The sequence below is a fragment of the Neolamprologus brichardi genome, chromosome 6 (assembly GCF_056152115.1).
Source record: "Neolamprologus brichardi isolate AB-2024 chromosome 6, ASM5615211v1, whole genome shotgun sequence".
In the NCBI taxonomy this organism is placed as follows: domain Eukaryota; kingdom Metazoa; phylum Chordata; class Actinopteri; order Cichliformes; family Cichlidae; genus Neolamprologus; species Neolamprologus brichardi.
Window position 1 is genome coordinate 35,351,793 of NC_142109.1, and position 13,462 is coordinate 35,365,254.

The 13,462-nt window shown below is 41.9% G+C and overlaps 1 protein-coding gene across 6 annotated transcripts in view; it reads left to right on the plus strand.

Annotated features, from left to right (window-relative positions):
- sorcs1 (sortilin-related VPS10 domain containing receptor 1) overlaps positions 1-13,462 on the plus strand; it is a 219,248-nt gene that overhangs the window by 150,850 nt on the left and 54,936 nt on the right. For all 6 annotated transcript variants that reach the window (XM_087842206.1, XM_087842204.1, XM_087842205.1 and 3 more), the window contains exons 5-8: positions 2,726-2,799; positions 6,647-6,711; positions 10,884-11,002; positions 11,188-11,277. In XM_087842206.1, coding sequence (XP_087698332.1) covers positions 2,726-2,799; positions 6,647-6,711; positions 10,884-11,002; positions 11,188-11,277 — 348 coding nt within the window. The remainder of the gene's footprint in view (positions 1-2,725; positions 2,800-6,646; positions 6,712-10,883; positions 11,003-11,187; positions 11,278-13,462) is intronic.

Here is a 13,462-nt window from a genome sequence, read left to right on the forward strand (position 1 = left end):
TAAACATTTTCTTTGATGTTTTTGAACAATTTAGTATTTTTTGTGATAACAAACAAACACAATGTTAACATTGTCTGATAAAGGACCACAGAAGAGAAAAGAACAGACCAAGATCAATAAAATAAAATATCATGAGGGGAATTTATAACCTTATAGTACAACATTCAGGATTCGTGTTCATTCACTACTCTTTCCAGTCTCTGTTTCCGTTGTGTTATGAATGGTGGGCTTGGTTGTTTCCATTTCACAGTTATCATTTTCTTAGCTATCAATAGTAGTATATGTAGATTTTTTTTTTGTCTGGGCTATAAGCCTCTCTAGGTATAACTCCTAAAAGAAATAAGGTTGGATTTAATGGAGGATTAACTTGTAGGATTTTCTGTTTCTTCTTTGATTCTTTTCCAGAATCCTGAATTCTTGGACAATCCCCACAAATATGTGAATAATCTGCTGTTTCCCCACATTTTCTCCAAGGACAGAGTTCTTTATTAGGTATATAAGATACCTTGTGACAGGTTTTGCTTCCCATATATTATCAGTGATTATAGCATTTAATTCTAATTCTCCTTAATATAAACTGTATTTTGGCACGACTCATTTATTTTGTAAATATGAGAAACATGTTTCTTAGTTGGGAGATGTTTTTCCATAATAATAATAATAATAATAATAATAATAATAATAATAATATTTAAGCATTTTATATCCAGTTATCCTACATATTACATTACATTATACATAATGCTAAAGAATATAGATTTAAAAGACTGTTTTACAAAAAAAGCATGTCTAATACAAATTGCGCCCTAAACGTGAGCACCTCCTTGATGAGTTATGCAGTCCCACCGTTTTCCATCACTTTCCTCCAACATTAATGTCATGAAAAAGCTTATAAAAACATCTTTGTGAAATATGAAACTGAATATGAAAAAAACAAAAAACAAATTAAAAACAGTCAAATTAATTATGAAATACCATTTGGCCAAAACAATTAGAACTTTAATAACTTCCTTTTGCAAATAGATTCTTGATTAACACAGCGGTATGGTACAATAAAATACCATTATTTATGTTTGTGGTAGCGTGTGTGTGTGCGTCATCTTTCTGTCTGTAAACTAGTGATGTGTCGGTTGCAAACGAATCTTTGAGGTGAACGACATGATCCGACTCCTTATTTGGAGCTGTGGTTTTTTTTTTTTCTTTCTGAAAATTTAAATAGTTAAAAGTTGAAATGTGAATAGTTGTTTTTTGTATTATATGATTTATTTATTACATTTTATGTGGAGTGAATAAATAAAAGTGGCCCCTACAGACAAAGCACATACAAAAGACAACAGAAGTGCTCCAGGATGCTAGGGGGCAGTGTTGAGCTTTTGTTACCTCGTGGCTACACAAGCTAGCAAGTACCAACCACCGGATTTGGTGTGTGGTAGTAACAGGTAAATGAACTTTTTTTTAATTATTTGAATATATATGTGTATTGTTTGTGTATAAATACACAAACAATACACATATGCTTACAATTGTATAATTTAAGTGATCTAGGTAGCTGTTTTGGAAGTTTAGTTAATGCTAGAAATGTGTTTTGGAGTTTGTACGTGTTTTGGTTCTAGGAGCCACCGTATATATTTATATATAAACATATATAAATAAAACCACGTTTTTTACGTTAGTAATTCCTTTTGTGCATAATTTTATATTATTGTTAATAATAAATTAATTAAAGCAACAAAACAACCTGAAGAGCCGGTTCTCTAAAAGAAATCCCATCACTACTCTAAACGTGGCACCTTGAAAGGTTTTGAACGTATTCTGCTGGTAAAGAGCGCCCACATGCCAAGTGCGGATTTGTAAAGAAAAATACAAACACACACTGAAACCACTGTTATTGTTACTGCTGTTATTCCTGAAGAACAGATCATTAACTTTATGAACAAAATCTAGAATATCAGTGTGCCGAGATCACAATAGTCAATTAATCTTTCAGTAATTCCATAATTGCTTGACGAACACAACTTGAACAAGCTGAAGTCTCTCAGTTCTCAGTGGATGTGAGTCTTGAATGAGCGGAGACACTCGGGGGCTCCTTTGTGGACAGCTGGATGCATTACACACAGATTTTCACACATATTCTCTGCTTACTGTGCGAACGATAATATCTCAGCTTCCAGCGATTTACCCACCAGTGAATAACGTCTGAATGGAGACCACCCACTACGCTTTGGCTCCTCATATCTCATATGTCGCTGCAATTTGCAGGCTTGTTACAGCGAGGCACATTTCTGTAGCGTATGAAAAGCTGCACCCTACACATTTCATTCTTATCGTGTTTTTCATTGTGTTAATGGCTTCATGGCGAAAAATTCTCTGTAAGAGTTCTCTAGTAACGCACAGCCGAGTGGGAAGACAGACAGTGATTACACTGCTAGATGTTTTTAAGCCATGTTATTCATTCGCAGTGTTTGAATATTATGTAAATTTTAATCTAATTTAGTACCTTCGACTCGAACCAAATATGTGCGAGATATTGTGAGAAAGCTCGTCTCCCACTCCTCGTTACGCTGCTGTTAACTTGACGAATAAATCAAGGTGTGAAAACAAACCCACGGTAAAGAGTAAACGCAGCTCGTGATCTGAAAAAGGCCAGTGTTATATAAAACGGTCAATTTCATCAAGGGTTAAGATGCATGTGACGAAATCCTCATGTCTGGTTGTCTTTCTGCAGCTCTACAGCTCGGTGGAGTTTGGACGGAGGTGGCAGCTGGTGCACGAGCGAGTGGCGCCCAATCGTTTCTACTGGTACGTATGGTGCGCTCCATAGTGTGGGGTAGTTCCTAAATCAGCCATGATGCAGAACGGTTTTTGTTCTTTACAAATTACAGCACTGGCTTGCACAACCCAACTGAGCCCGAATATTTCTTTATTCATAGTGTTTGTAAATTTTTAAAAATATGTTTTTCAAACCAGCCAGCTGATAACATTTTACATATTCTAGGAGAAAAACATGCAGCTCATCCATATTTAGCAATTGCTTAATGTCTGTGAAATTGTGACAATCCTTCTCTCCCCCACCAACCGTATAATTGCTGTCCAACTGTGCTCATGCATGTTGTCTGCCCTCTATGTTATGTGACACACCATCATCTGAAAAGGTTTTTGCAGTCCTGTTGCACTACATGTAGAATCAGCTGTAGCTGGAATAACTTGTGTTCATTTTCTGTGTGACTTTCTAAATCTGGCCCTCTCTTCTGTAACCTTGCTTCGTTTCATTGACGTTTGCAGGCATTTGTTTATGCACAGCTCTCACCACAGTCACATTAAGGTCTGTCAATTTAACTCTTGCATAATCGTTTTCAGTCGAGCTTTATTTTTCTCACATTTGACTCAGGGATACTTTAAATGGCCTGTATTTGTATAGCGCTTTACTAGTCCCTAAGGACCCCAAAGCGCTTTACATATCCAGTCATCCACCCATTCACACACTGGTGATGGCAGCTACATTGTAGCCACAGCCACCCTGGGGCGCACTGACAGAGGCGAGGCTGCCGGACACTGGCGCCACCGGGCCCTCTGACCACCACCAGGCAACGGGTGAAGTGTCTCGCCCAAGGACACAACGACCAAGACTGTCCAAGCCGGGGCTCGAACCGGCAACCTTCCGATTACAAGACGAACTCCCAACTCTTGAGCCACGATCGCCCACATACTTTAGTATGAGGAGTTCTTGACTGACTTAATAATTGCAAGCTGCCCAACGTCCTGTGGCTGCAAAATAAGCCTAAATCATCAGCCCTCCTCCGTCGTGCTGACAGTTGGTTTGAGGTGTTTGTGCTGATATGCTGCGTTTGATTTTCACCAAATATGGCGCCGTGCATTTCGACCAAACGTCTCCACTTTGGTCTTGTCTGAAGATTTGTGGTTTGCCCAGAAGCAGATTTGCATGTCTAAGCAGAGTCAGGGATGTAGTTTCTGTGAATTTGTTGGGATGCATACATCCTTAAAAAACCTTTTTCACATGACTGCACATGATTTTAAGTTTTTTAAATCGTCACGTGAGAAAAAGTCAACTTTCAAGTAACGTAGTCGAGGCATTTTGAGAAAAAGTAGAATTAATCCAAAGCTACAATAGTCCTCTAGGCCTTGTGATTTGGTGCTATATAAACAGTGTTGGGTAAGTTTCTTTAAATTAGTAACTTAGTTACATTACTAATTTCTTCTATCAAAAGTAACTCAGTTACTCGTTACTTTCAAAGTAACTAGTTACTAGGGAAAGTAACTTTGGTTTTACTCAGAATTCTCTTATTAATGTGTTGCTTCCCTGACTGAATGTGCATATTTCCACGAGAGAAATCCCACGCCTGGACCGTCGTCGACTGCCGCCATGATTCTAGCCTACATCACAGCGTCACGTGCGCTTTTTATGTCCAACACAGAAACTGCAGTCTTGGTGCTTTCGATTGTACTCGGATCTCGGAAATTCGGCCTTCCGAGTAGGAAGATGTAGGTAACTCCAGACTGCAGATGAGCTGCTTTGTTTTTGTAGAGGGCTAGCAAAACCCCGTTTTCAAGGGCGTCTGTCGCTACCCGATCCGTACCGAAAACCCGATCGGTACCCCGCATGCGCAAATCTTACGTCACTTCCTCTCTTTGCCAACATTGCGACATTCAATATATTTGAATGATACGGTTAGCGTTTTTGTCTACATTGTACTGAAATGCTTCATTATTGCAAACATTTTAAGAGATACTTGTTATTCTTAACATCTTGACAGATACTCTGACCCGTAACTATCGTAAAATGCTTCGACCGGAAGTAGACATCTTTCGCGCATGCGGGGTACCGATCGGGTTCCCGGTACGGATCGGGTAGTGACAGCGTCGCCATATTGGAATCCAGCATTCTCTGACGAGGCTAACCAGAACGCCGTTTACTCAAGTGTGACATTATTCCCACGTCCGTGTTCCGATTTCTGAAATAAGTCGAACGCAACACATGAAGTGACGAATAACGAGCCTGATTTTGGCTTAATAACTATTTACCTTCTTGTTACCACAATAATAACGTAGTTACTGTTACTTAATATGAGCCAGAGAGGTTTTTAAGATTTCCATTATGTGTCTGACGTGCCTGATTGTCGAGTTCAAGGCTTCAGAACCAGTTTGGAGTGAATCTGAACGTTTTCTCGTCCACTGAGATGAAATCAACTGAAATAATCGACTAATTTCTTCCAGCGGGCCTTAACCAGCAACACAAGTTGTCATCTTAACTTTGCTGCATTGCTTCATCTTCTCATAATGGTTACAATGTTCCCTGGCCTTCCCTCGCTGCCTCACTGCCACCGCCCCACAGTTGCTGCCCGACTCGGTGTTATCCAGCACGTCTGCCCTCTGTGCTGTAACTAACACGTAACAAAAAGCTTTCACCTCGACTAACTGCAGAGGAACCGTCGGGTAGTAACGAGCTGGGCAGCCAGGAGTGAAGGGAGCCTGAAGGGCTGATGCTGCAGAAGCTGTCAGAGTTCTATTTTGGGACGCTGGCTGTGCAGTAGGTGTGGTGGTAGTCGTGGTAATGAGGCTGCAGAGCGAGCTGATATCTCTTACATACATAGCCACCGAGAGTGTAATCTCATTTCGTGTTTTGAGCAGCACTCGGCCACACGCCGTTCTAACTTCGGCCACGTTTAATAAGTTGTGAGCTTAACGTGTGCAATTTGCCTGCGACGTTACAAATGTGGAAAGCGTGCAGAGCTGCCTGTGTGCGATATACTTTTGCGAGGCTGCATCTCGTTTTTATACGCGCCCGTTCAGAGTCGCTTCAGAGGCCACGCAGCTGTTCAGACGCGTGTCATACACACTGTAGGTGTGCCGTCACTGAAAACACACAAGTTTAAACAAACCATCCACTTCTGTGCCCGTCTCACACTGTTCCTGTACCTGAATGGATTATTCAGTGAAAATGGAAATGTGGCTCAGATAACTAGGCCATGCTATTCACAGCTGCGTTTCATCTGGGAAATTACCAATACTACCAATAAGTATAATAATGATTAAACGATATCGTGGTCTCTGCCTCTCATTGTGTCTGCTTCACTCCCCTTTATTTCCCCCCTCGCTTGTGTGTGCGCTCTACCTGTCGACACAGCCTCTTTCCCAGCTTCTCTCCCCTCTGTGTGTGCTGCCTTTGCTTCTCCTCTGATCCCCCAGTCTTTTTAATACATATTTAATGCCGTAATGATTATATGCTATTCCATCTGCGGGCATCCCTACTGTAGTGCGAAAAATCAATGGCTTTTCCTCTGCTAATGATGCCAGGAAACATCTTCCTCCATTTTTCTGGGCGAAAAAGGACCTTGTGGGGACTCTGAACATTTAGATCGCACAGTAAACCCGAGGCCCTCTTTTCCCCTTTACGATTTAAGCTGCCTTTCACAGTGAAGACAAAGACGAGGTAATTCCTGCAGCCAGCTCCTGCCGATGTTTAGCACGACTGTCATAGTGCTGGACTTAACCTATCCGTCGTCATAAATTTGTCTGACTTTTGCAGCACGCAATCTCTCGTGTTAGCCAGCAGCTGCCATAGGTGACATCTGCCCGAAGGCAAAAGACCAATAGTGATGTTCCCGAAACACATTTGTCTGCCTTTCAGGTCGAAAATGGGTTTGGACAAAGAGCCGGGCTTAATTCACCTGGAAACCAGCATCACTGAAGGACGTGAGTAATTGAATTCCGAGTCCGCTGCTCCATTTTCCGCCGTCTTTGTACTGTATCGTGAACATTGTGCTAAAGTAGAGAAGAATTGGGAGTTGTGTGGACAATTGCATTGAAGGATAATACGAAGGGACGGCGGAAATGGCCGAGTCGGGGGGCGGACAATGACAACGGACGCAAAAGTAATGCATATATTAGAATGCTTTTAAAAGCAAGTGATTTAGCTCAGGGGGGCTCTTTTAAGTATAAAACACTCTTCGTCCTGAATGACAATGAACACTGGGATGGGGTTCATTTTCTCTTGTTTCATTTTACTTTTCTGGGAGTGACTCCTTGTTCTTATATTTTTAATATTTTCCCCTAAATTTCAGCAATTTTCAGCTGCAACCCAAAATGCCAATAACAATAAATATAGAAAAGGATTGAATTAAATGCAAAGAGCACAAATTACTGATAAAAGTACAGCATCTACTCTTTTAAACAGCATGTTCTAAAATAAATGTACATTTGAATAGTTTTAAAACCCCTGCAGTGTCACAGTCTGGCGAGGGCAAAACGCAGACTCCAAGAACAGGGAACAGAACTTGAAATGTTAACAAAAAGCGAGCCGTTTAATATGGCTGGTAAAAAAGGTACAAACAAAGGGCAAACTGAAGCAAAATTAACACAAACCTAAACTGGGAAATCTAAACAAACAATAAGAAAAACCTAGACAAGAAACTTGGAAGCGAAGCGAAGCATAGCATAGCATAGCATAGCATAGCATAGCATAGGAAACATGGTGTGGACAACAGACGACCTGACAATGACACGCTGAAAATAGAGGACTTAAATACACAGGAGGTGATTAGGGGAAGTGGGAACACATGGAGGAACAGCTGACTGACATGAGCCTAATGACAGGACAAGGGAAGTGAAACTAAATACAATGAACAAAGAACACACGACTCCTTCAAAATAAAACAGGAAACATGAGACAGACATGATAATACAAACTTGATAACATAAGACACGCAGCATGAAACACAAAGGGAAACTTAAATACAGGGGAAGAAAACACAAGGAGTCTAATAACCAAATGAACTTCGCTAATCTAATGAACTTAAACATAAACAACATCCAAATAAACTAAAACTTAAAACAGGAACATGACATGCAGATATAATCTATGAGGTAACTCAGTAAATCAGATATGACTTGATTTATTTTTATCTGTTGTTGAGATAACTATCATTGCGATAGCTTTCTGAAAATGTTCTTGCTATTTTTTTTCCACAGAGGACGACCTGTGATTGGTGTTAATAAATCAGCACTCCCACAGACTCCTCCCTTCTTTCTCAAAATTGCATCGCTGCCATGGAGGCGGATCTATTTGAGTTTAAACCAAACAAATCAAATTTTTAAAAAAATACAAATAAAAAAATAACTTTTTTAAAAGTGAGATAGATCGTCCTTTTATTTCCTACTCTTATAAACCGAAACAACGTTTGTTCTTTTCCTGTTTCGTGTAAAAATACGTGTTTGGGTGTTTGGACTGTTTTCAGTCCAAAGTGGAAAAGTGGGGGGAAAGTTTGTACAAAAACTAGTAACAGCCTGTTCTTATTCCACAATCTGTCAGACAAACTGATGCTTATTTATTTGCTGGAGCTATTTTTCTTTAATCTTTTTTCTGCAAGAAAAATAATTCACGGATAAAATTCAGTTTTAACCTCCCGCACTCTTCCACGGCAGCATTTTTAATTTCTCTTTGATATTTGGGCTGATTGGGACCTGATGTAAAAGTAGTAAAAACAAAGAATTTTTTTTTTACCTAATCTTTGTTTCTAAGAAAAATGAGAGCCATATATGAGGATATTCATATAAAACTTCAATAGAACAGTAGCAGTAAAATGTCCTCGTAAGTGGATATCAGGCCCTTGCAGAGCAAAATTGAGTATTTTGGTCTAAATAACCCAAAATGTGACGTCCACATATGTGGACGGCAGGTCCCAGGAGGTTAAAGAAGTTAAAAAACACGATCTAGCTTTATTAGTGTTGCTAAGAACTTAAAGTCAGGATATACAGTGGGGCAAAAAAGTATTTAGTCAGCCACCGATTGTGCAAGTTCCCCCACTTAAAATGATGACAGAGGTCAGTAATTTGCACCAGAGGTACACTTCAACTGTGAGAGACAGAATGTGAAAAAAAAATCCATGAATTCACATGGTAGGATTTGTAAAGAATTTATTCGTAAATCAGGGTGGAAAATAAGTATTTGGTCAATAACAAAAATACAACTCAATACTTTGTAACATAACCTTTGTTGGCAATAACAGAGGTCAAACATTTACTATAGGTCTTTACCAGGTTTGCACACACAGTAGCTGGTATTTTGGCCCATTCCTCCATGCAGATCTTCTCAAGAGCAGTGATGTTTTGGGGCTGTCGCCGAGCAACACGGACTTTCAACTCCCGCCACAGATTTTCTATGGGGTTGAGGTCTGGAGACTGGCTAGGCCACTCCAGGACTTTCAAATGCTTCTTACGGAGCCACTCCTTTGTTGCCCGGGCGGTGTGTTTTGGATCATTGTCATGTTGGAAGACCCAGCCTCGTTTCATCTTCAAAGTTCTCACTGATGGAAGGAGGTTTTGGCTCAAAATCTCACGATACTTGGCCCCATTCATTCTGTCCTTAACACGGATCAGTCGTCCTGTCCCCTTGGCAGAAAAACAGCCCAATAGCATGATGTTTCCACCCCCATGCTTCACAGTAGGTATGGTGTTCTTGGGATGCAACTCAGTATTCTTCTTCCTCCAAACACGACGAGTTGAGTTTATACCAAAAAGTTCTACTTTGGTTTCATCTGACCACATGACATTCTCCCAATCCTCTGCTGTATCATCCATGTGCTCTCTGGCAAACTTCAGACGGGCCTGGACATGCACTGGCTTCAGCAGCGGGACACGTCTGGCACTGCGGGATTTGATTCCCTGCCGTTGTAGTGTGTTACTGATGGTGACCTTTGTTACTTTGGTCCCAGCTCTCTGCAGGTCATTCACCAGGTCCCCCCGTGTGGTTCTGGGATCTTTGCTCACCGTTCTCATGATCATTTTGACCCCACGGGATGAGATCTTGCGTGGAGCCCCAGATCGAGGGAGATTATCAGTGGTCTTGTATGTCTTCCATTTTCTGATGATTGCTCCCACAGTTGATTTTTTCACACCAAGCTGCTTGCCTATTGTAGATTCACTCTTCCCAGTCTGGTGCAGGTCTACAATTCTTTTCCTGGTGTCCTTCGAAAGCTCTTTGGTCTTGGCCATGGCGGAGTTTGGAGTCTGACTGGTTGAGGCTGTGGACAGGTGTCTTTTATACAGATGATGAGGTCAAACAGGTGCCATTCATATAGGTAACGAGTGGGGGACAGAAAAGCTTCTTACAGAAGACGTTACAGGTCTGTGAGAGCCAGGGATTTTCCTTGTTTGAGGTGACCAAATACTTATTTTCCACCCTGATTTACGAATAAATTCTTTACAAATCCTACCATGTGAATTCATGGATTTTTTTTTCACATTCTGTCTCTCACAGTTGAAGTGTACCTCTGGTGCAAATTACTGACCTCTGTCATCATTTTAAGTGGGGGAACTTGCACAATCGGTGGCTGACTAAATACTTTTTTGCCCCACTGTATTGGCCTTTGCCACTTCACTTTTAACCACGTTTCAGTCTCTCTTTACCACTTAAATGATTATAGTTAGTTTTTTCAATCTCACAGAGTTTGTATGGCACCTCTCTGAGGCCAATGCAGCAAGGGAAAGCCAATCATCCAAACATGCATAGCAGACATCAATCGTGTCAGATGTTACAGTCGCACAGCCAGAGACTATCACTATTGATCATGCGCGCGTGGGGGGAGCCGGCACATATTTGGCAGAGGCTAACGCGTGGGGACAGGCTCTCCCAGCGCTGCGATTGAAGGCAAAGAAAGCAATTGGCTTCTCTGGTCATCTGTCTTCCCCTCCGCCCGGCTCCTCCCTTACTGGGACCACTTTATTGACACGAGTAATGTAGGGGCCAAAAGAGGCTGCTTGGCTCTGGGTGAAGGCTGCCTTTCTTCATTGGCTAATACCATTGCTGATGCCAGGGCTTGACGTGTGTGTGTGTGTGTGTGTGTGTGTGTGTGTGTGTGTCGAAGCAGAGGCGCTGTATGTCACCTGCAAGCTGCAGAACTGCACCGACGCCAATAAGGGCAAACCATTCCCCGGCTACATTGACCCCAATTCTCTGGTGGTGCAAGATGAGTATGTGTTTGTCCAGGTAGGTAATTGTCCAGTTTGCTCAGTGAGAAATATTACAGAAAAGTGTGTGGAGGAGAAAAGATGTTGGGTTTTCTGGGGAATTTGTCAAGGTCAATCTAACAGAGACGCTATTAGCTGAGCTGTACGTGTGAAAATCCTTTTCTGCTTTATTAATGTCTACAAACTTTTTCGGCTCACCTTAAGGTGTCAACCGGGGGGAGGCCAATCTACTACGTGTCAGCTAAAAGAGATGTCTTCACCCCTATGAAGCTGCCCAAGTATACGCTGCCCAAGGTAACAAATATACCTCGTTGGCTTCTTTCTTTTTCTTATTTCTAAGGATTTAAACTTTGTTCAATACGAAGGCGAAACTTTTATTAGCGCTCCAGATCGTGCCGGCTCCGTGTGGTGCCCTCTCTGTTATTTATGGGCGAATCAAGGGCAAAAGTAGCTCTCGCAGTGTTTCCAGAATTGTTATTCCATGCTGCTCCATGTGCGCGTGGCCTCGCTCGTCACGTCCCCGTCGACAATTAAACATGTTTTATTCAATCAAGCTCTGGGCGCCCAGGTTGCTGCCAGCTCACTGCAAGGTGCTGCTGGCACAGTCGGAGGTAGATGAAGCACACAACTGAACAGCACGACCTCAGCTGCACAACTCTGCCCAATAAGCCCGACGTAGTCTTAATGATTGCTGTATCCTCTTACTGGAAATACATGAATACTAAACGTGAAGCGATTCTGATTAATGAATATGATTAAGCCCAGCGGGAGGGTGAGAACAATATGTATACACTAAAAAAATTACATTTCTATTAGCATAGAAGAGATCATGTTGCCTCAAAAAAACAAATTAAAGCCTTTGCAAATTTCCATTACAAATTGCAGTAAATGAATGTTCTTTTAAAGTGTGATTTCAAGCTGATGGTGATATTAAGAGCACGCATAAAGAGGGGATGTTGACTTTTATTGGATAAAAGTAATGAACAAAAATATCAATATGCAAAATGCGCAGAGGAGTCGACAATAGTTGACAGTAGATACAGCGAATACAAACTGTTTGTTGTCTCTGTCGAGATATTAACAAATATTTAAGCTGCTTTTTAAAGAGAGGGAGTTTTAATTATTACAGTGTTACTATTAAAGATTGTACTCTGCTATTAAAACAACCATTGTGCATCACTATAAGATCATGGCTGTTTCCCATTGTAGTTATATAGTAGAACTGACACAGGGCAATATGGTTCTGCTGTCATGCGCCGCGGCGCGCGTGCACCAAAGGATCCAAATGCAGACTCAAGCGCTAGCAGAAAATGACACTTTATTATAACAACAAAAGGCGACCCGGGAAAACCAAAGGAGCAAAACGAGGAACTGAAAAACCCGGGGAAACAATGACGCGAGGAAGCCGGAATCGGGGCCGTGGGAGGGATTAGAGCGGGACCGTGGGAGCTCGGGAGGAAAGTCCGTAGTGGATGGGCCAGATGATGTACCGGGTGATCCAATTGAGCAGGAGGACAGGCAGGTGGCAGACGCTGAACGCCGGATTGAAACCTAGACACAAGTAGGCAGATTTAACGCAGCTCCAACAAGATAGGAATGGAACGCTTTCGCGGGAGTCTAGTTACCACAGAGAGGTGATTAACGGACTGGCGTGGAGCATCCGTCAGCGCCGGGTTAAGTAGCTCTTCAGGTAATCACCCCGATGGAGAGCAGGTGTGCCGGTGATGGCCCAGCCTGGGGGTGTGGCTACCCGTGCATCACACATTCCACACACAGGACCACGGACCATGACAACTGCACCAAAACCTATCACCAAATTCACACATTGCTTATAACACCACATAAATAAAGGCCTTTAAGGTGTCGCAGATAAATACAACAAAATAAAATGATACGACCGAGACAAAAACGTTATTTTGTTAATATAATAATAAATTACTGTGTAATTGTGGAACTTTATTAGCAGCATCCTCCTGAAAATGCGCCAACAACATTAAGAGTAACATCCTCCTCTCTGCTCCTTAATGCTTTCCGGCCGCTACAACTCGGAGATATTTCTTGCAAAATAAGACAGCGAGTTAACGATACAAACCCTGAAAAGCATAAATTTCACAGCCGAGCATGAACTCGACGACTCGTGGACCGGCGCCGGGGACCGCTGCATTACATGGGCAAAAGTCCTGAGCTCTACCTTTTAATCTTTGAATTCAGGTGCGTGCGTTCCCATTGCTACAGGTGTATAAAGTCCAGCATTGACCCACGCAGTCTGTCTTCATGCGTCGTTCTGAAGATCTCACTGAATTTCAGTGCGAGACTGTAATGGGATGAAATTGTTGCCGCAGGTCGGTTTGTGACATTTCTTCGCTTGTAGATTTCCCCCCATCAGCTGTAGGTGCTATTGCTGCAAAGTGCAGCTGTTTAGGAACTACAGCAACTCATCCATGAAGTGCCAGACCTTGTAGGTTATAGAGCAGACTCT